The sequence below is a fragment of the Panthera pardus genome, unplaced genomic scaffold (genome assembly GCF_024362965.1).
Source record: "Panthera pardus isolate Hobbes unplaced genomic scaffold, ASM2436296v1 HiC_scaffold_19, whole genome shotgun sequence".
Classification (NCBI taxonomy): domain Eukaryota; kingdom Metazoa; phylum Chordata; class Mammalia; order Carnivora; family Felidae; genus Panthera; species Panthera pardus.
In genome coordinates, this window is record NW_026526754.1 from 12,273,338 (window position 1) to 12,294,581 (window position 21,244).

The following is a 21,244-nucleotide window of genomic DNA, read 5'->3' on the forward strand; positions in this document are numbered from 1 at the left end:
AGGAATGTAGGGGTATATGTAGAAGTCAGAAGGCCAATCTGATAGGATTGCCTTGGAGGTGCCTGTCCTGGGCACTGACGTGCAAAGGAGCGCAGTCGGGTTGAACTCCGTGGCCCTGCAGCTCCATGTTACTGATTTCACATGGCTGTCCTGAACATGTTCACCAATTCAGAGCCAGGCTTAAGTGTTTCTAGGCAGAACACGAACCCATGTTCCTCACCCAACGTCTCCTCCCTCCCCAGGTTCCTTACACCTACCACCAACTGTGGCCTCAGTCCCTTTCTCCATGCCTTCCATGCCCTCCCCCAGGCCCATCCTACCTTGAGCTCGTTGGCTTCAATGTAGCCGCTTCTGTCTGTGTCATACTTCCGCCAAGCCTGCAATGGGAATGCCAACCCAGTTGCAAAGACCTGTCAGTATCTATAAGCCTCCTTCCAATTTCCTTTAATGGACTGGGCTGGGTCTTGATGTTCAAGAATATTACAGTGGGATGGGGGCATGGAGATGGGCTAGCCCAGTCCCTTTCAAGTCACAGAAGAAATGGGAGAAAGTGTCTTGGCCAAGGTCACATAGAGAAGGAAAAAAAAAACCTGCTCGGACAAGGTCTCCCTACTCTATCTGGCTACAAGCCTGGGTCTCTTTTTGGATCATTTTGTAACTAGGGTTATGTTTTGTTTTGTTTTTTTGAATGGTTTTCTAAGGTGCTAACCAAGCAACTTCTAGCACTAACATCTGATGGATCCAATTTTTGCTGTGGGTATATAGCGTGTCCTTTCACTGCTCTCAAATCTTCTCATTCTCTGGGTGGGGGACCTCACTGTACCCCCATCATGGTGCACATGGCAGCCATGTCTGCATGAGAGCAGAACTGTAGTACAGTCCGCTTGTTTGGAGTATCCCAAGGCCACTCCCCATCTGTGTGATAAAAAAGCATTCCTTTTTCTGTTTTTAAGGAAACCACCCCTCTCCCTGCTCAATCCAGAGAACCCCGTTTCCCCAAATCTTTGATCTACGTTGGTGCCTGATCATATTTCTTTTATTTGCTTTCCAGTGTTCTTGCCTTGGCTTTTCCTCTCTTCTCCCTCAGCTCCAGACTGCACACTGGACACCAGTGACACTTGGTTTTATGAGAGTCAGCAAGCACAAATTATTTTGCCAAATTTGGGTCTCCTGCCTCCCTTCCCTTTCCCATGCCATCTCTCCCTTTTATTGCCAGGAGTGTGAGTTTATGGATATCCTAGGATCTTTCTTCCATACCAGCAAACAAGGCTGTGTAATTCTCCTGGTATAGTTGTGGATCAGGATATCTGATAGTTTTCTTTTTATCCTGATTTTTTAAAAAGTTATGAGACACAAGCAAATCCCAACAAAAGGGCAGCCTTATATCAGAGACAACTTGGATAGCTGGTATCTGACTGTGGAGTGTCTTTTCTCTGGGGGGAAAAATGCTCTGGTTCCATCAAAATATTCTTTCTGATGCCCAGAAAGCCTGCCTTTGAGAAAGTACTAAGAAATATGTGCAGGTTTACAAGTATGACTTCACCATCCACCTGCATATACTTAGTACATTAGAATTTAGTTCATCTGAGTCTTGACTGGGAAAAAAGGCAGACACTCCCTAAGTTTCCTAAAAGGAGGGTAACCTGAAGGGACCCTAGTCCTCACTCAGAGCAAAGCATCACTTTGCTTTTCGCTTTTTTTTTGGAGAGATCCTCCCACTGGGTCTGACCTCCCTCCCTCCCTGGATCCTCCCCTACCCCCACGCTCTCCACCCCCATGCTCGCGGCTCACTTCTCTCCCCACCAGTACTTTGTGCCCGTCCATCAGTGAGTGGGCCATTCTCTTCCCATTCAAGGAAAAGAGTTCAAGAGACCTGGGCTTTGTGAAATCTCAAAGAAATCCTGAGGCATCACTAAAATTAGAAATTACAATGTTGTGCTTAGCAGTGGGACAGAGCTATCTGACAGCACAAGGCTTTCAGAGCGGCAGAGGGACCAATTCATGTTTCCAGCTGATAAAAATGGAGCAAATGAACAACCCAGGGGGGTGGTACTGTGGGATGGTGGGGTCTCAGGAAACTTGGTGGGGGTGTTGGCTCAGCAGTTATACTGTGGATTAAAGGATGAAGACAGATAAGAATATGGAATTATGTCAGCTACACAGAGAGAAGCCACTAATGATTTTGACACACAGAGACAGAGACAGAGAAAGATATTTTTTGCTTCTCTTTAAGCATTTAAGCAAGCTATCGCCATCCCCATTTTCCAGATCAGAGGTAGAATAGAAGCCAGTCTTTGGCTGCCTTCCTATCAGTGAAGGAGCCATCAGGCATAACTCTCCCTTTCCTACACAGCAAAATCGACACCCACAAAAGCAGCATTCTTATAAGTATATGCAGACTCCTCACCCCCACCCCCATAGGCAAGAGAATGGACTAAGAACAAAATCCAGATTCAATTATTAGCTATGGAATCTTGCCATCTTGAAAAAAAAAAAAAAACTGGAGAAAATTCTTTAAAGCACCATACAGTGAAATCCGTATCTGATGCTTAGGCAAGGTGCCACTTAAAAAATGACTTTTCTGCCCTTAGAATCGGTTATTTCCAACCAACTCTTTATCCATGAGGGGAACTCAATGCCATGTGGGGTTCTGGGCAGTAAGTCACGGAGAGGGGATTACCGGTGTCTGGAAAGGGATTTAACACGAGGAATGGCAACTCGAGTCAAGCTGAAGGCCAGTCATTATCATAGCAGGCAGTGTGTGTGGGGTATGGGTTGAGTTTCACTGTGAGGGACACATACATTGAATGGCTAGGGTGCAGAGTCCCCGAAAAATACCAAGAAATAATTGGTAGTTTTCCAGGTATCAGGATTAGTAATATATCTAGTTGAGCCATATGGAATTTGGAATTTTTGTAAATCAAAAATGGTCAAATAGCAACAATTTCACATGGTTCAATCTATCGTTTGAATATTACTCAAAAGACACGTGAGTAAGGATGTTCTATTTCACATGAAGATTTCAAAGAATTTCTGTTGCCAAGATCTATTTTAAAGGGGGGGGGGCAGTGAAGCGCAGACTACAGTTAAAAATCAGGACTGGAAGATACCACAAGCTGGAATTCTCCCTGGGTTTTTCCATCTTCAGGATGGCACATAAATCCATGCTCCCCACGCATGCTCTTTAGAACCCTGACTTCAAGGGACACTAATGTTACTGAGAACAAATCATGTGAGATCTTGGAGCCAAATAATGTGAAACAGGCCTCTTCACTGCAGGATTTCTCAGAGACCATAAGATGCAAATGTCTATGACCAATTCCCAAAGGGGAGATAAGTGTGTACATGGCATTTCCCAAAGGTACTTGACCACACTTAATCCTCACCATACTCTCCACACTTTGACGTGCACATATCATTTGGGGATTTTGTTAAAATGTAGTTTCTGATTCAGTGGGCCGGGGACTCCGCATTGCTCACAAGCACCCAGGGGATGGTGATGCTGATGCCGCTGGTCCACGGACCCCACTTGGTGAGTAGGGCTCGGAGGGCTTTACCATCTCCCAAGGGACCATTCCCTGGCATCTGGGTGGGCCTGGCTCTGAACATGGGAGAAAGGCAGAGGAGTGTGCAGGGAAAAGGCAGCGCCTCGGCCTCACCTCCATAAACTCGGTGCTGGAGCCCACGTGCTGCCTGAAGCACAGAAGGAAGTTCTCCTCCGTCGGCAGGATCTGCGCCAGCTGTGGGGGCCAGAGAGCAACAGAGACATTACGGAGGGCCCTGCCAGGAGAGTGGCGAGTAGCCTTTCCTGTGGGGAGGATGGTTAAATGGCCAGTGGCAAGGCAGCGTGGGAGCTGCAATTTGCTTGCTTTCTGAGATTCGTCCTTCAAAAGGGAAGAAGGATGTTCTGAGAAGTGCATCTGGGTCACCCCGATTCTTAGGAGTATGAGCAGCTGGAGGGACAGGACACTGGTGCCACTTTAAAAGGCAAGTATCCAGTCTCAAGAGAATACTTAGTAGAGCATTCATTCCATCTATATAAAATTCTAAAAAATGCAACCTAATCCTAGCTTAGCGGTTGCCTAGGATAGGATGGCCCGCACCAGGTGGAGGAACATTTTGACAGTGATAGAAATGCTGTATGTTGATCGTGGGTGGTAATTACATGGTTGTACACAACTGCCTCAACTCACGGAACGGTACACTTCAAATCGATGCAGTTTATTGTATGTAAGTTTACCTCAGCAAATCTGATTTTTAGAAAATGCAGATACCTTTGTTCAGCACACACTGCTGGCCATCCCCCAGTCCCCCACTTACTTCGCTCTGGGCTTCCCCTGGTCACGGGCACATTCTGATTGGGCTGGGTCAGCTACATGTGCTCTTGTTTCTCTTGTCAATGATTGGCTTATGGGTAGGCATGTGATCTCGCTCTGCCCAGTGAAGTGTGAGGGGAGGTGTGCTAAGGGTACTTCTGGGAAAGGTTTCCTTGTACCTGTGAGGGGCCAAATGAGGTGGATCCTTTGTGGTTGTGTGTGGATGTGCTGCCTGGAACTGCTGCAGCCATCCTGTTTACCAGCCTGAGGATGAAGCTGCTTTGGGGGCAGAGAACAGAACCAAGAGAGGCAATGGGGAATCTGGGTGGCGCAGTTGGTTAAGCACCCAACGCGATCTCGTCTCAGGTCATGATCTCACGGTTCGTGAGTTCAAACCCTGCATCGGGCTCTGTGCTGAGGGTGTGGAGCCTGCTTGGGATTCTGTCTCTCCTTCTCTCTGCCACTACCCCCACTTTCTCTGTCTCTGTCTCTGTCTCTCTCAAATAAACTAAAAAAAAAAAAAAAAAAAAAAAAGCAAAACCTGTTTGACAGGCTAGTTGTTTTTTAAAAAAAAAAAGAACTGCAGAGAAGCAGGGCTGGGGACCTGGACTCCTTCATCCGGAGCCAACCTTTCCCATGGCTTTTCTCATTAGGACCCTCTCATAGTTTAAACCAGGAGTCAGTAAACAATGACCCATGAACCAAGTCTGGCCCAGTGCCTATTTTCTATAAATGAACATATACTGGAACATGGCCACGCCCACGTATTTACATATTGTCTATGGCTGCTTTTGTGCCACAGTGGCTGAATTGAAAGAATTGTAACAATGTATGGCCCACAAACCCTAAAACATTAACCATAATCTGGCTCTTTACAGAAAAAAGTCTGGTGACCCCTGGCTGAAGCCCATTTGAGTCCAGATATTTTGAGACTTGCAGCTTTAGGAATCTGTGCCCTTGGTGCGTTTTCTAGATCCCCTTTAGCTTAGGCTGGTGGGCCATCCCTCATGATGTGAAGGATGACTGTAGTGGCTCATAGCTGTCCCATGCAGGAGAGCTGCCCTCCACCAAACTGCCATTGCCCCAGTCACCCTCCCCCCCCCGCCCCCCCCAAAGGGGGAGGGAGCTGCCTGTACCAATGACTGACTGAAATGGGAGTACAAAGGGCCACCCCATGCTTCGCCTCAAGGTGAGACCAACTGTGTGGCACAATCTACACTGCAGAGCTCCCTGTGAGATCAGGCCACGACCAGGATCCAGCTGAGACCACATCCTTCCTAAGCTCCTTCCTCTGCCCTCTCCTGCTGCACTCTTCCCTTCTTTTGGGAGTTGTCTCTTATTAAGTCCCATCGGCTTGAATCTCTGTCTCAGTCTCTACTTCCTGGGCACTGACCTAAGGCAGCTTCCCAACCAGTCCACCCTGGGAGGAGCTATGCCCAGGTTCATGTGCTGCCATCATTATTCTTGACCTCTAGAACACAGGTCACCAACTAACTGCCAGAGCTATTCGGTTAGGCACGCACACACATGCATATTTGTATGTGTAAGTATGTATATATGTATGTATGAACGTATGTGTGTGTATACATAAGTTATTTCATTAAACAAGGAAGCCATTAAACGCAGTGGCCTTAATACCTCAGTGGCCTTTGTGAGCAATCCAAAGGTGAAACAAGCAGCCAAAACAGCCAACTAGGCTTTCCCAAATAACCATTTAAGCTATAGTCAATCAAATAACTTCCTTGCCCTGCTCCCACTTCTTCTCTATAGAAGTCTTTCCCCGAGCTACTGTTGGTGGAGTGTTCCTAGCCACTTCTGGTTTGGTGCTGCCTCATTCAAATCAATTTTTGCTCAAATAAACTCTTTTTTTAAATTAAAAAAAAATTAATGTTTATTTTCAAGAGAGAGACAGAGTGTGAGCAGGGGAGGGGCAGAGGGAGGGAGACATAGAATCCGAAGCTGGCTCCAGGCTCTGAGCTGTCAGCACAGAACCCAACGCAGGGCTCGAACCCACAAACCATGAGATTTTTGACCTGAGCCAAAGTCGTATGCTTAACCGATTGAGCCATCCAGGTACCCCATTCTTTAAATTTTTAATAGGCCTCAGTTTATATTTTAACAATATGTTTATATCTGTGCATGTATAAATGTATGTATGTATATATAAATATATAAATTATACCTGCTATATATGTAAATTATGTGTTGCAATAATTAATTGATTAAAAATTTTGCCTTTGGATGCCTTTAGGTGGGGCATGAACTCTCTTGTTCTCCAGTCGTCTCCCTCCTTTCTCTCTTAAGCTGGGCTCATCACACATTTGCAATAGCTGTGGGGACACTGAGAGCATTTAAGGTCTCCATCCCTGTCTTAAACCAGTGTTTGTTGCTTCTTTCCTTGTGAGACACAGAAAAAGTCCCACCTGTTCTCTTTGGTCAGCCTAAGTGTCGGAGGTGGGGTGGGGGCTCCTAGACTACCACCTCACTGGGAAGTGTAGAAAGGATGCTTGCCCACGGCACAGGACGCTCCCCCCCCCCCCCCCCCCCCCCCGGCCCCAGCTCTTAGCCTGGACAATAGGACTCACCTCTGCCATTTCGATTTTCCCATCCGAGTTCTTGTCATATTTCTGCATGAACTCCTTCATCTTCTCCCCAAAGTTGTCACTCTTTGACATCTGGAGAAAAACAAATGGGGCTGATTGTGCTGCCAGGCCCCATGCGAACCGTGGATCTCTCACCTGCTGGGTGCAGCACCATTGCAAATCATTTTGCGCCCCAACTATGCAGGCACAGAACCAGGCTGGGCCAACGCCCTGAGTGGTCAGGGCTGCACTCTTCTCCTTGCCAAGGTCCCTCCAAATCTAAGTAGTCTCTTCTTCGAGGCTCAGTCACATGATGTTCAAAGAGGGACAGGACATATGCCCCTGTATCATGTAATTTGTGTAATTAAGCATGCCCCTCCCTCTGCCTTTGAGATGGGATTAAACCACAGCTCTATCAGAAGGGTGAGGACTCATTGCCATCACTCAGATGTGAGAACTAAGGCCCCAACATTTTACCAAGGCAGCTTGTAATATAACCCAACTTATTCCAGTGCCCCCCAGTAGGTACTAAGCACTGCACCGAGAAAGGTGAATTGTGCATTTTCTTCTTTCAGATCTAACAGCAATTCACCATATTTTTTACTCGGACTGCATCCCAGGAGGAATGTAAGGAGAAATTCTTCAGAAAGCCAAGGTAATTTAAATCATCCATTAGATTATTGTGACCATTACAAAGACACAGAACTTCAAAAGCTTCTTTAGCCCATTGTTGCCTATCTTAAATCTAAGGCTCTCCGAAATTCTCAAATCTTACCCTGGTTTGGGTGCTGCAGATTTAATTATATGCATCAATGAGCTCTTCATCATCCCTAACCAATGGTGAATCTGCTTGGGCAGCTGATGCCTCTCGGCCTCTATGACGACTCTGGGTGCTCTGTGTGCTTCCTTGAACTGGGCCCAGGAGAATCCTACTAATTCTTTACTTTAGAGTCTTTTCTGTATCCCTTCAATTGCTTTCTACCTTTGGAACTGGCTTCAATTTATCACTATTTATTCAACAATATGTATTGCTTTACACTTACAAGTGTGCACAGAATGATCCGAGGCTCTTATCACAGATGTGGTCATCTGATTTAGCTTTAACAACAGCCTCAGTGAGGTGAGAGGCCCGTCCATTTTACACACACATGGAGGCTGAGGTGAAGTGACTTCTCCCGAGGTCACCAGCTGGTGTAGCTAGAATTGGAACTTGTGGCTCTGGCTTCTAAGGCCAGTATTCCTTCTAGCATAGGACAGCTGCTCTGAATACCAGTCCTGGGTGGTGTCAGTTGAGACTGTTGTTGACAGACTTGAGAATCACCCCTGATGGCTTCTGAGGAAGGGAATGACTAAGATTTCAGACCAGAAGCACTTCATAAAAACACATTCCTCCTCCTACCCCATGATCCCAGAATCTGTTTTGAAGCCTGTATTTTCTGTCCTCCAGGCTTCATTATCCTAGTAATGAGGGGTGATGGGAGAACAGTTGATAAACAAACCCATGAATCACCTCCATCGCCTAAGCCCATCGCCTGGACCTCCTCCTCACTGGGCACTCTGTTGAATTCTGGACCAGGAGCTCTTTGCTGGGTTTGTGACTCATCTCCCAAACTGTGCCGTGAAGACTTGCTAATAAGCAACGGATTGGCCAACAGACACACAGCAGGGGAAAGCAGAGAGACCGCCAAAGGACCAGTGGGACCTGGGGTAGGGAATGGATCTGATTATGTATATTTGAGAACTAGACGTGGGAACCACAACAGACTAGTTCCAACTACCTTATCTTTTCAGTATTTCAGACAGTCCTCCAAAGGCCTTAGTGAATTTAATAGGGCCAGCTTGGTACTGTGGGAAATAATGACCCTGCCACTAAGGGGTGGGGACGTGATTTGGAGTTGCTTCAGGCAGGCTGAGAAAGGCAGTCTGACACCTCCATGAATGAGGCTGGTCAGTACTATCTGGTTCAGATACTGGTTTGGAGCAATCCTCTGTTTGCCCCTAGATCCTTGCTGAGGATTCTAGACTGGTCTAGAACAGTGGTTCTCTAGTGGGGATTATTCTGTGTCCCCCGCAGGGACATTTGATAATGTCTGAAGGCAATTTTGATTGTCACAACTTGGAGGCGATGCTAGTGGCACCTCACAGGGAGAGACAGTGATACTTCTAAATATCCTACAATGCACAGGACAACCCCACCCTCCCAATAAAGAATTACCCAGCCCTGTCAATAGTACTGAGGCTGAGAAACTCTGGTCTAGAATAAAGACACTCGAAACCCCCGAGGCATCCAATCTTGAGTCACGATCCCTCTGAGAATCTTAGACTCTGGACTATTCCTTAGGGGAAAATGAAGTTTTTATATACGCATACACAGACACAAAGCTTTGCAGTTTTTTGAGGGGATTCATTAACCCCTAGTATCCATTCATGAACACCCCTCAATCCCAGACACCCAAAGATATTGAAGCAAGGCTCTCTTTTCAAGGGATGATTCCAGTTAAAAAAAAAAAAAATCCTTACAAATAAAAGAAAAACTTGGAAGGTCAAAACCAGAGATGTCAGGCCGGCTTAAGAGATACAGAACTTGGGACAGACAATGCTCAAAGCCATGGGCTAGATGATAGAAAAATCAAACAATGGGACAGAGTACTGGTCTTACCATTCCAGAGCCTTTTCTTGCCTTCTCCAGCTCTTGGAAAAAGTTTTCTAGCTCTTTACCTTCAATATACCCATTTCCTGTGAAGAAAGCAAAGAACAAAGCAATTGACCTCAGAGCTAAATAGTGAGACTGATGGGGGTGGGGGTGATGGGGAAGTGAGGGGCTTCGTGGAGAACTTCTCCTCACTGGTCAACAAGCAGGTGTCTGGGTTAGCCTTGGACTGTGTAGTGTTAGTGATGTGGGTCCTGCCCTCAGGGTGTTTGCAACTGATACAGCTGCAAGATTAATAGCTGTGTGTCTTTGGGGGTGTACATTCAGTAGTCGGAGAACACTGGGAGGGACCAGCATCTGGGCCAAGCCGGTAGAAGTGAGCAGAGCTGGGAACTGTCCGTAACTGGCTGGGCAAGCAGCAGGAGCTAGAATCCAACAGGGGACAAAAGGTATCAGCATCTGGGTTTGTCAGCAGGTGGTAGGCCCTGGTCACAAGGGTGAGTGAGGTCCGAGGCAGAATTTGGGGCTCTGGAGTAGGAGGATGTACTGAGTCGAAGAATGTTTCCACACTGGGTGCCTGGGGGGCTCAGTTAAGCATCTGACCTCGGCTCAGGTCATGATCTCGCAGTTTGTGAATTCAAGTCCTGCTTTGGGTGAGCTGGAGCCCTGCATCGGGTGAGCATGAGCCCCACTTCAGGTAAAACACAAGTCCCACTTTAGGTGAGCCTTGCTTCTCTTTCTCCCTCTGTCTCTGTCTCTGTCTGTACCTTGTGGGATTCTCTCTCGAGCCTCTCTTTCTCCGCTCCTTGCTCACTTGTACCACCCCCGTCAAAAAAAAACTGTTCTCCCTGGGGCGCCTGGGTGGGTCAGTCAGTTAAGCATCTGACTTGAGCTCAGGTCATGATCTCATGGTTTGTGAGTTCGAGCCCCATGTCAGGCTCTGAGAGCATGGAGCCTGCTTCAGATTCTGTGTCTCCCTCTCTCTCTGCCCCTCCCCTGCGTCTCTCTCTCTCTCTCTCTCTCTCTCTCTCTCTCTCTCTCTCTCAAAAGTAAATAAACATTAAAAAAAAAAAGTGTTCTCCCCTTCCCCCAAAACCATGTCCAATTAAGATGAGGTCATACTAGATTAGGGTAGGCCCTAATCCAATGACTGGTGTCCTTATAGGAGGCCATGTGAAGACACAAAGAGACACACAGGGAAGAAGACTACGTAAAGACAGAGACAAAGACTGGAGTGATGTATCTCCAGGCTAAGGAATGCCATGGATTGCTGGTGACCACCAAGAGCTAGGAGACAGACACGGAAGGACTGTCCCTTAGAGCCTCTGGAAGGAAGCCATCCTGCCAACACCTTAATTTTGGACTTCCAGCCTCTGGAACTGTAAGGGGAAAAAAAATTCTGTTGTTTTAAGCCACCCAGTTTGTGGTACTTTGTTACAGCAGCTTCAGGAAACTAACACAGAGAGGAAAAGTGGGAGGAGAAAGGCAGGACATCTGTCCTTTGGGCTGGGGGCACCTTGGTCACCGGGATTACGTGTAGGGGAGACAACCCACTGCAAGGCAATGAGCGGAGGCCATGAGGTCTGTGAGCACAGAGTAAAGCCCTGTTCTGCACTTATTACCTGCAGGACTGTGGAAAGGCATTTCACCTGCCTCATGTGCAAAATGAGTAAGTACAATTAAATGGGATTTTGTATGTAAAGCCCATCATCCAACCCGTTGAGTGGACGGTAAATGCTGCTGTTGTTTGAGTTCAATTACTAGAACCTGTGTATAAGAATCTGGGTGAAAACTGCAATTATCAGGACCGGGCCCCAAGGTCAGGGCCTGACTTTTAAGATCAGGACAGGCGAGAGACCCTTTAGGCTCTCAAGTCTTGAATCCAGATAGCCCAGAGACTGGGTTAGCTGAGTCCATGGCCATGGTCATTAGTCTCTGCTGTGATTGAGAGGAGGCATTTGCGGCTGGGAAATCAGACAGGTCTAGGGCAGTGCTCCCCACACTCCTGCAAACTGGACTCTCCTGGGATTTAAAAAAAAATACATGGACATCTGGCTCCTACCCTCAGACATGCTGATGTCATTGGTTTGGGGTATGAACTAAGCATCATGATTTTTTCTGAAAAAAGCTTCCCAGGTGATTTCCATGTGCAGTCATGTTTGGAAACCACTGGCCTAAAGTCAGGTTTCAAATCTGATCTAAAACAATTGAGCACGGTTCTTACAGAGAATAGTCAACTGGTAGCTTTTCTTCAAGGGCATTGGAATTACGAACGGCACAAAGAAAATAAAAAAGGGAGTATTTATCCTGGCCTTTGGGGATGGGGTATGTGTGGGGAGGGTCTTTCTCCCCCTTAACTTCCCCCCTCCCCCCATCCCCTGAGAATTTCCATTCCCAGTAAATAACCAGAGAGGAGCCCTCTAGTGGAGAAGACGCCACAATACACATTGCATGCAGAGAACAGGGGGGAGATAAATGCTGTACTTTTGTCTGGGGTGGGGAGATGTGATTGTAATTAGGGTGTGGGGAAGGAAGACCTGAATTTCCTTTTTTCACAGAGCATACAGTGGTCATCGTTCTCGGGAGAGTTGGAATCTCATGAGTGTGCGTGTCTAATGGCTTGTGAGGCCAGCTGGAGAGGGGGAATGAGGGAAGGTCCAAGGGCTTTCTGGGCAAGAAGGCAGTCTAGTTGATGAGAACTCTGAGTTGAAGGAACAAGCAATTTTTCTCTTCCTCGGTACTCCTTGCAGTGGTCTGGCTATTCCCCCATTTCTGAGGCGGAAAGCTGAGATGAATTCTGGGCCCAGGCACAGCTTCCAGAAGCCTGGGGCTGGGTTGGAGTGGGGCTCAGAGCCGGCACTGTGAGCACGTATTGGGGTTCAAACCGGCAGAGGCCCCAGAGGTGGGCCTCAAGGCGGGGTGGGACAGACGCATGAAGGAGGGAGTGTGAGTCTGTTTTGTGAGTGTATCAGGAGGAGGTGGATGCGGACTTGAAGGGGTCAGCCCCAGATGCAGGAGAATGGATTTGAAGGAGCAGCTGCCACTGAGCTCTGAACAGCACCCCTCACCACCATTGCTCCTGCTTTGCATGGTGGCAGCAACGCACTGTCATTTCTCCGCTGGCTCCCGAACCTGCCGTGGAGGGGTGGGGGCGGTCATTCGCACTTCTCGTGGAGGCACCCACACCCAGTTATCTTCCTGGCTCTACCACTCACCGGTTCACTCTGGGGTGTCGCCTCTCCGAACCTCAGTTTCCTCACCTATAAAACGGGGCTAATGAGGGTGCCTTCCTCACACGGTTGGCAGTGAAGACCCACGGAATAATAACACAGATAATGTGTTGGCCCACAATGAGCCTCCGAGATGCCAGTGGTCGTTACCACCATGGCGGTGTTTCTGCTGGCTGCCCAGGCTGGGGAACACCTTGGCTTTGGGCTGCTTGCTTTGGCTAGTAAAGTTTGGGGTGCAGAGGGAGGCCGAAGCACGTGAGGCCAGCACTGAGCCATGTCCCACTGAGCAATCTGAACGGGAAGAAGAAAAGCATCAAGGTGCAGACCTGTGTGACCCGCCTTTTCCTTGGGGTGTCTCTGAAATTTACAAAGCATACATGTATTTGTGTTTATTCTTGTTCTAGAAAAGTTTTAAGGTGGTTTAACAACCTTAAGAACCAGACAATCAGCCAGCGCCTAGCCCAGCAGGAGAGCACGGACACTTGTGAATATCAGTTACTCCTCACAGATACAACACTTTTAATCGATCAAAGCACATCTGCTTCTCTCTTTGCTGCAGCAGATCATTTGAAGCCTCACTATGTGTAAGGCCCTGTGTAGGTTACCATGTGGGGGTATGACGATGTACAAGATCTAGCTCCAGTCTTCCAAGCTGTCACAATCCTTTCAGACACACAGGATCACAACAGGGCAGAACAGAATCCTCTTCTTGTGACAAAGAAATTTGAGGCACAGAGAAGGTAAGCAATCTGTTCAGGAACACACAGCAAGGCAGGACCAGAATTGGAGTATCCTAATTCCTGATCTAGGTTTTATTCATTCACTCATTCATTCACTCAACATTTATTGAGCATCCACTTTGTGCCTGCTGTATGCTAGGCACCAGGGATGTAAAAGTGAGGTAGACAAGGTGTGCCGTGATGGGGCTTATGTTCTAACTGGGTGGGGATAAGGGAGGGGCAGATGGACAGCAAGGAGAAGGAATGATGAGGCAACAGAACAGAGATGGACCTGCCAGGGCTGCTTGATAGGGTGGGCAGGGAAGGCCTCTCTGAGAAGCCCCAGCTACTGGGCAGGGAGGACAAAGGGAGGCGTAAAATCAGACACAGAGAGGAGCCAGGATAGTGCCACGGTAGAAACCAGTCCCTTCCCTGGATCCACCTTGCACGGCGTGGGCAGCAGGACTGTCCCAGAGGCTGGCAAGCCCCTCTCACCCTGCTGAATATCCCACCACCGCTTCCTCTCTGTGCACCCAGCAAAGGGACAAAAGGTGCTTCAATTCAACAAACATATATTGTCTGAAGTAAACAACAGTTCAACTTTGTGCCCGGTGCTCAGGGAGCTGTAGATAATTCTAGATGTGGGCTCGTTCCCAGGGAGCATTTAATGGTCTAGTGGGGTGAGGCAGCCAAACAAGAATGGCCAGAATCTACCAGCTGAAGGTGGAGGGAGAAGAGCAGAGATGGGATAGGGAGGCAGGGGCTGTGGGCCTGGAAGGAGCATCCTCCATTTTTAGGGGGGAAAGGCCTTTGCTACTTGATCTCCCTCAGAGCCGCCTCCATCCATCACCCAGGCGGCAGCTACTGTCTGTCTGGCTGGCCAACATCCTTCCAGGGAGGACTCTAGCACTAGACAAATGCATTGCTTTTTCTATGACCCTCTTATCAGGGCATGGGGTGACCAGCCACCACAAAAATCTCAAAAATCTCATGTGGATGGGCATTGACAAGAATGTGGTTACCATAGCAACTGCTACTCCTCACCTTCCTATCAAACCACTTCCTGTGAATGTTAGGAAGGGGCTGGGTGGGAGTCAGGGACCCTGCCTCTTTCCTTATTGTACTCTTGCTACCATTCTTCACCACCATGCCTCAATTTCCCCAAATTTATTTATTTATTTATTTATTTATTTATTTATTTATTTATTTATTTTTAATGTTTATATCTGAGAGTGAGAGAGAGAGAGAGAGCATTAGCAGAGGAAGGGCAGAGAGAGAGGGAGACACAGAATCTGAAGCAGGCTCCAGGCTCTGAGCTGTCAGCACAGAGCCCGACGTGGGGCTTGAACTCCCAAACTGCGAGATCATGACCTGAGCTGAAGTCGGATGCCTAACCTCAATTTCCCCAAATTTAAAGTGAGACAAAACTGTTTTACAATGAAGCTGATCACAGACACTGGAAAGCCTTGACCAAAGGTTGCTCTGCCCCATGCTGGAAAGAGGCCGACTTGTTTCTCACTGAGACTTGTGTGTACATCCGGAGTTTCTAAGACCTGAACAGGCAAGGGAAATTGGAGTAAGAGGTAACAGCCACCAGCTCTGTGGCTCCGAGCCTCAATTTCTTGATCTCTAAAATTGGTATAACTATGTATGCCCTTTCTACTTTATAGAGCTGTTGTGAGAGCCACACAAGGTAATGTTGTGAGAGCATTCTGGAAAATGTAAAATCTCATACAATTGGAAAGCATCATTTTTATACTCTGACTTCTGAACCAGTCCATGGCTGTAAACTCTTCAGCTCAGAGTTTAGAGCATTGGTTCTCAGCCCAGGAGGTGTATTAGAGTCACCTGGGAAGCTTTTAAAACAACACCATTGCCTGATTCTCCCCTCCCCCCGCCCCCCCCCCCCCCCCCCCCCCCCCCGCCCCAAGCTTCTGATTTAATTGATGGGATGGGGACTTCTTGTGGGCATGTTTTCAAAGCTCTCTCTGTGATCTGAACGTGCAGTCAGGGTTAAGGACTGCTTTAGAGCAGTGAGTCTCAAATGTTAAGGTGTGCAAGAATTGCCTGGGGATCTTATTAAAATGGAGAGTCCAATTTAGTAGGTCTGGAGTATAAGGGCCTGCTGTTCAAATTGTGGTCTGTGGAACAGTAGCATTGGAATTGCCTGGGAGCTTGTTAGAAATGCAGAATCCCAGGCACTATCCAAGACCCACTGAGGCGGAAGCATTGGGAGTGAGGTCCAGACATCTGTGTTTTAACAAGCCCTCCTACACGCTCAAGTTTGAGAACTACTGTCTGTGTCTCTCTGTGATGCACAGGTTAGAGAAATTGAGGACAGGAGTTACGAAGTTTCAGACTCCTCGTTAAGAAAGTGTTCATGAGGCCAAGCCACTTGGTTGTTTGTCTGGGGTTCGAATTTATGGCAAGGCAAACAGCCCTGTACCTCCCAGCCTAAGCACGCTTTGAGGCAGTCAAACACCACCCTTTGGGGCTAGAAATTGGCTTCCTGAGATCCTGCCCTGATACTAATATTACTTTTCATGGTGTAAACCATTTACAAAGAGGGTCCTACTCCCCACCCCTGCTGGTTGGTCTTCAGGACTCGGCCAGGTAAGCAGACAGGTAAGGATGCTAGAGAGAGGGAAAGAGATGAGTCACAGCCTAGAGCCTGGTGTCCTATTCATCCCAGGGACGACCTCTGTCCAAACCTGCATTTGTCTTGGCTTCTCTCTTTGTCAGTCACCTCAGTGACTTCTAGGGGTGAAAAAACACAGTGCAAACAGCTACTGGATGAATGTTCAGACACGACTTTGAATCTGCTTCTGGGCTGCGCCACTTCTGGAAGAGTGGTTCTGGGGCTGGGCTGGGTCCCCTGAACCTGTGGACATCTGGCAGCCTAACGCTGGGCCGATTCCCAGGCATGGGGGAGGTCAGAAGGATGGGCAGATTGGGCGAGAGAGGAGGGAGGACAGTAGAGAGCCAGGGAGGAGCGGGGGAGGGCCGAAGCCAGAGGCCCCAGATGGGCCTGGCTGGGCAAAGGAGGGCATGGGATGCCGTTGGCCAGGAGAGCCACCAGGGAGAGGCACTGTTTTTGAAGAGCCTCGCGCCTGCTCTAGTAATTCTGGCTCCCCAGGTGTTAGAAGAGATTTCCCGGAGGGGTCTTCTTAGCCTTGGAAACCTCCCTCAGGGGCTCAGCGAGTGCAGCCACTGGAGTCTAGAGGGGAATAAACAGGGTGAGCGGGCAGGGACGTAGGCTCCCTGGGCTGGTGGCTGCCCTGGCGAGGCGGGCTCAAGCGTTTTGTTTGTCAAAACGGGTCTCAGGGCTGCCTCCCTGGGGAGCCCCAGTGCCTCCCTGGCTGGTGCAATCACCCCCCCCGGAGGCAGGCTGCTGGGCCTGGGGCACACATGGAGGCCACCAGCGCAGGGCCGCCCAGCACGCCGTGAACACTCCATACCAAAGGGCACTGTTAGAAAAGCATTTGGGAGTTTAGGGGTGAAGCAGAGCGGGGGACTGATTCCTAGGGCTTACTCTGGATGGGACAGGAGGCTACTTCCAAAGAACCCCACATCCTGCCATCACAAACCCCAAATCTGTGCTCTGCTCTCCCAGATGGACACATGGACCTGACAGAGATTCGCTTGACGGGTAAAAGAAAGCCTCCCTCAGATAACTCTGAACTTGGCTCCCTGCACCAGATGCCTCTGACTTTTTTGTGCCAAGAAGTGGTCGTTTTTATGAGTCCTATAGTCACCTTATGAATAGCAGAGTTATAGTGCATTGTAAATGTTGTAGTATTTGTGTAAATAATATACACCGGATATTCTGTAACCCTGTTTGGGAAAAAAAAGTATCTTTTTTCACTGTTCCAGGAGCCTTCATTTAGTATTTCATTGCGAGTGGCCCAGTCCTCTCTCTCCACCTGGGTGAGGCCCTATGGCTTAGCTCCCTGCAGGTCACAAACTTAGCAGTGACCCACACTCTGGCAGAGCCTGCCTGGGCGCTCGGGTTGGAGGGTGTTCGCGGTGCATGTGTTTTAGGGATGTTTCTGTCACTCCCATTGGGTGTAGGAGGGCAGAGCAGGGAAGAAAGGGCAGGGCCTCCCTCTCCCTAATTTTCAAAGGTCTGCAGGCCCACACAGATAGGGAACACAGCTTCCTCTCTGCAAGAGGCTTTGAGAACCACCCCGTGTCACCAGGGCCATCTGGAGGCAGACGAATGCCCAGAAGAGTCTGGGAAGATTCCCACAACTGGAGATAAATAACTTTTTACATCTTTACTGTTTGGCAGATGAACACAAGAAACACAAGCTCTTATACAGTTTTCAAACATGACAGAAATTAACTTAGTAAAAGCAAATGCCTTTTAATTTTATCTCAGCCAGTCTGTAGAGAGAACCACTGTTCTCTATTGTCTATGTTATATTCTGTCAAGTATCTTCCAGCAACTTGCCTCATGAATAATGAAAATGGGGTCATACTATAATCATCCAGCTACCATTTAAAAAATCTTTCTTTTTACATGTTTAAAATGTTTATTTGTGTGTGTGTGTGTGTGTGTGTGTGTGTGTGAGAGAGAGAGAGAGAGAGAGAGAAAGAGAGAGAGAGAGAGAGAGAGAGAGAGAGAGAGAGTGGGGGAAGAGCAGAGAGAGAGGGAGACACAGAATCTGAAGCAGGCTCCAGGCTCTGAGTTGTCAGCACACAGCCTGACATGGGGCTCGAACTCACACACCATGAGATCATGATCTGAATCGAAGTTGGACGCCTTACCAACTGAGCCACCCAGGTGCCCCATAAAAAAAATCTTAATAGTACATCTTGGACATTTTCCCACAGCAGTACAAAAGACCCACCTCACTCTGCTTGGTTGTATAATATTCTGCTCTAAAGACTGGCGCAATTCATTTTTCTCCTCACTAATGAAGCACATTCCCCCTCAAATTTTCAGTATTCCAAAGAACTCAGTAAGAGACTCCTTCTCATACCACTTTTTGCATAGGTACAAGTGTACCTATGTCAGATAGATTCCTAGGGTGAGTGGGATTCTCTACTTGGATCTGGGATGTCTGCTGGCCTCTGGGAGAGAATCCATCTTATCCCTATGATTTCAGTTGCTTCTGAAAGCTAAGGTGTTTCCCTTTAGGGCCACAACTTGGTTCTCCATGGAAATTCCCACTAGCAGAACAGGAGGCTGGTGGCCCGTCTGATCAGAACCACTCAGCTGCTTGGATCTTGCAGAGTGAGGATATTCCTGACAAAGAAGTGAGCAGGTAACAACAGGGCAGTGGACTCAGATATACAGGGCCATGGAAGGGTCACTCAGAGCGTGGAAGTGGCACGTGGGCCATACGGTGTGCCTGGCTACTGTCTTTCCTACCTCTGCCTTTGAGAGATGACATCTGAATCTCCCCCAAATGCGTGAACTTGGGTGACTGAGGAGGAAGGGTTCAGGGATGGTACAGGATTCCTGGCCCCCGCCCCCAACTTTGCTGTGTGATCTTGTACAAAGAACTTTGACTCTCTGAGTCCCAATTTCTCTCTCTCTCCAAACACCCACTCCTTCCTTCCTCCACCATGAGACTGATGATGATTTTGAAAAGACTCTAACTCTTAGGGCAAAGTCACCAGGATAACTCTTTCTCCTGGTTAGGAATAGGCTGAATTAGAGTCAGAGCCCCCCACATCATCTCCACTCTCTTTGGCATTCAGCTTCTCCTAGATCTCCTTGTCTTTGTTTCCTAGGGGGTCCAGGAGGAGTGGGGCGGTGGCTCCCTGCTCCTGGTGGCTGTGCCTAACTGGGCTCCAGGGACCTGTGAGCTGCAAAAGAGAGTCCTGCCAGAGCTCTTTAAGTTTGTGAGTGGCAGGGGACTCTGTATCAGGAAGAAACCCCCAGATGAAAATAGAAGCCAGACTTAGTAAGCGGGGTGCTGGTGGGGGAGCAGATAGTGCAGGGAGCTACTGGGGCCTCCCCAGTAGCCTTTCGGTATGCGGGACAGGTAGGGTAAGGAAGGTATGGAGCAAGGCAGTCCACAGCCTAATAATTCTGGGTTCTTTAGTAGAATGCTAACTTGACCGTATCCTCATTTTTCTAAAGCACCTCTGAGCCATCTCTGGCATTTTAAGCCCTTTTGTCTTCTTTCTCTGTTAGGTCTGCAGCCCTTTCTTGGGAATTCCCTGAGGCCATGACCAGAGAGGGCAACGGGGTGTCTGGTGGACAAGGAACCAAGAAGCAAGCATTTAGCTCCCCTTTCATTTCGGAGGAGACAGCCAGAGGCACAATGGCTTTGGGGGCCTTTCAAGACTATTGTGTCCAGTGCTACCTTAGCTATGCTCCAGCCCAGACAAGGACCCATTTCTGAGATTAAAGGAACTGTCCATCACCTCCAAGCCTGCGGATTGTGGAGGCTCTTCTGTGGGCAAATGAGAGGGCAACTTGTACCTATCATCATGGAAAAACCCCTCTTCCAACCCAAACGCATGTCCAAAAAGTAGGGCATAAACACTGGCCAGGAACCAGCCCCACTACTACCTTGCTATACAACCTCAGAGAACTCACCCCTTGTGTCTGGTTCCTTGTCCGCACAAGGAGAACCGCGACTGCCCAGCAGCCTCACAGTGTGGGACTCAAGAAGGTGTGATTGTATATTGAACAGTACGAGGTCTCAGATAAATGTAAGGAGTCGCCTGATTATTGGGAGTGCTATTGGCTGTCCCCCCGAGCATAGGGGGGAGGTAGATCTATGGAGTCCTCTGTTTATTATAGCTGACTCATCTGGCAGGAGGCCGGTGGTGTAACCTTGGCCACTTGGTAACTTTCCTTGAATCCTGAAAGTCTCTGGTGCAGATAAACTGGCAGAAGGATCCTTAGGGAAGGTGCACGTCATCTGGAATACTAAGAGGCTGCACCTTACAGCCCTTTTCACCAAGGGAGTTTTATGGCACAAGCTGGGGATTGGAAGTACAACCCCTCCTTAGCCCCATTTTACAGATGTAACAGTCTACCCACCTCCTTCAGTAATTCACAGGCAGATCACTGTCCTAGCCCAGGTATTGCTCACCCAGTCCTTTGCTTGGCTCCAAGAAAACAAAACTTTACTAATGAGCATCCCTGGACATTAACCTTTGCCTCTCCAAGCGCTCTGGGCGGAGGGCCTCTGTTTTGTCATTTTCATGCTCTAGGGAGGTGAGGAAAGGAGGAGGGAAGAATTAAGTGAACCAGGGACTGATCCTCTCTCTGGTTCCCATCCCCCTCACTGTCAATCCCAGGATAAACACCCTGAGCCACCACCCTGCCAATGGTCTGAGATGCCAGAACATTTTGGATGCCAACCCCAGCCGGGAATTCAGAGAAGGGAATCAGATCACTTAATTTTTTTTTGGAGTGGTGGAGAAAACATTTCTAGTGATATCAGAAGCTCCTGAAGGGGGGCCTCACTTTATGCCGGAGTCAGACCATTCATAGACTCTTAGAATGCCAGCACTGAGAGCCACCTCCAAAGGTCATTCAGTCCAGCCCTCGATTTCTGGGTAAGTCGATGTCTCAGTTGCATTTAAGATTGTGCCTCCCCCACCCAGAGATGGTGTCACCCAAAGCACCCAGGATTATCACCATGAGGGAATGTCAGGTGTGTACCTCACCCCTGCCCCCACCACACCTACTGCTGCTGTGTACGGGACTCGTCTGCCCAGGGAGGATGGGAAATGGGCAAAGGAAGCCCAAAGGGTGTTCAGGGCCCCGATGTCACTC

General features: G+C 48.5%; 1 protein-coding gene and 1 long non-coding RNA gene across 3 annotated transcripts in view; one reads left to right on the forward strand and one right to left on the reverse strand.

Moving 5' to 3' along the window:
• LOC109270659 (uncharacterized) overlaps positions 1-20,185 on the forward strand; it is a 45,206-nt gene extending 25,021 nt beyond the window's left edge. The window contains exons 7-8 of one of the 2 annotated variants that reach the window (XR_008423555.1): positions 7,474-7,553; positions 19,646-20,185. This is a non-coding gene — a long non-coding RNA (uncharacterized LOC109270659). Of the gene's footprint in view, positions 1-1,051; positions 1,411-7,473; positions 7,554-19,645 lie in introns of those variants that run through there. The other variant, XR_008423556.1, reaches the window with a different exon arrangement.
• Positions 1-21,244, reverse strand: part of CALB2 (calbindin 2) — a 28,915-nt gene that overhangs the window by 6,958 nt on the left and 713 nt on the right. Inside the window, exons 2-5 of the mRNA XM_019455351.2 lie at positions 9,558-9,634; positions 6,902-6,991; positions 3,660-3,740; positions 321-377 (exon numbers count right to left, since the gene is read on the reverse strand). Of these exons, the coding sequence (XP_019310896.1) occupies positions 321-377; positions 3,660-3,740; positions 6,902-6,991; positions 9,558-9,634 (305 nt within the window). The remainder of the gene's footprint in view (positions 1-320; positions 378-3,659; positions 3,741-6,901; positions 6,992-9,557; positions 9,635-21,244) is intronic.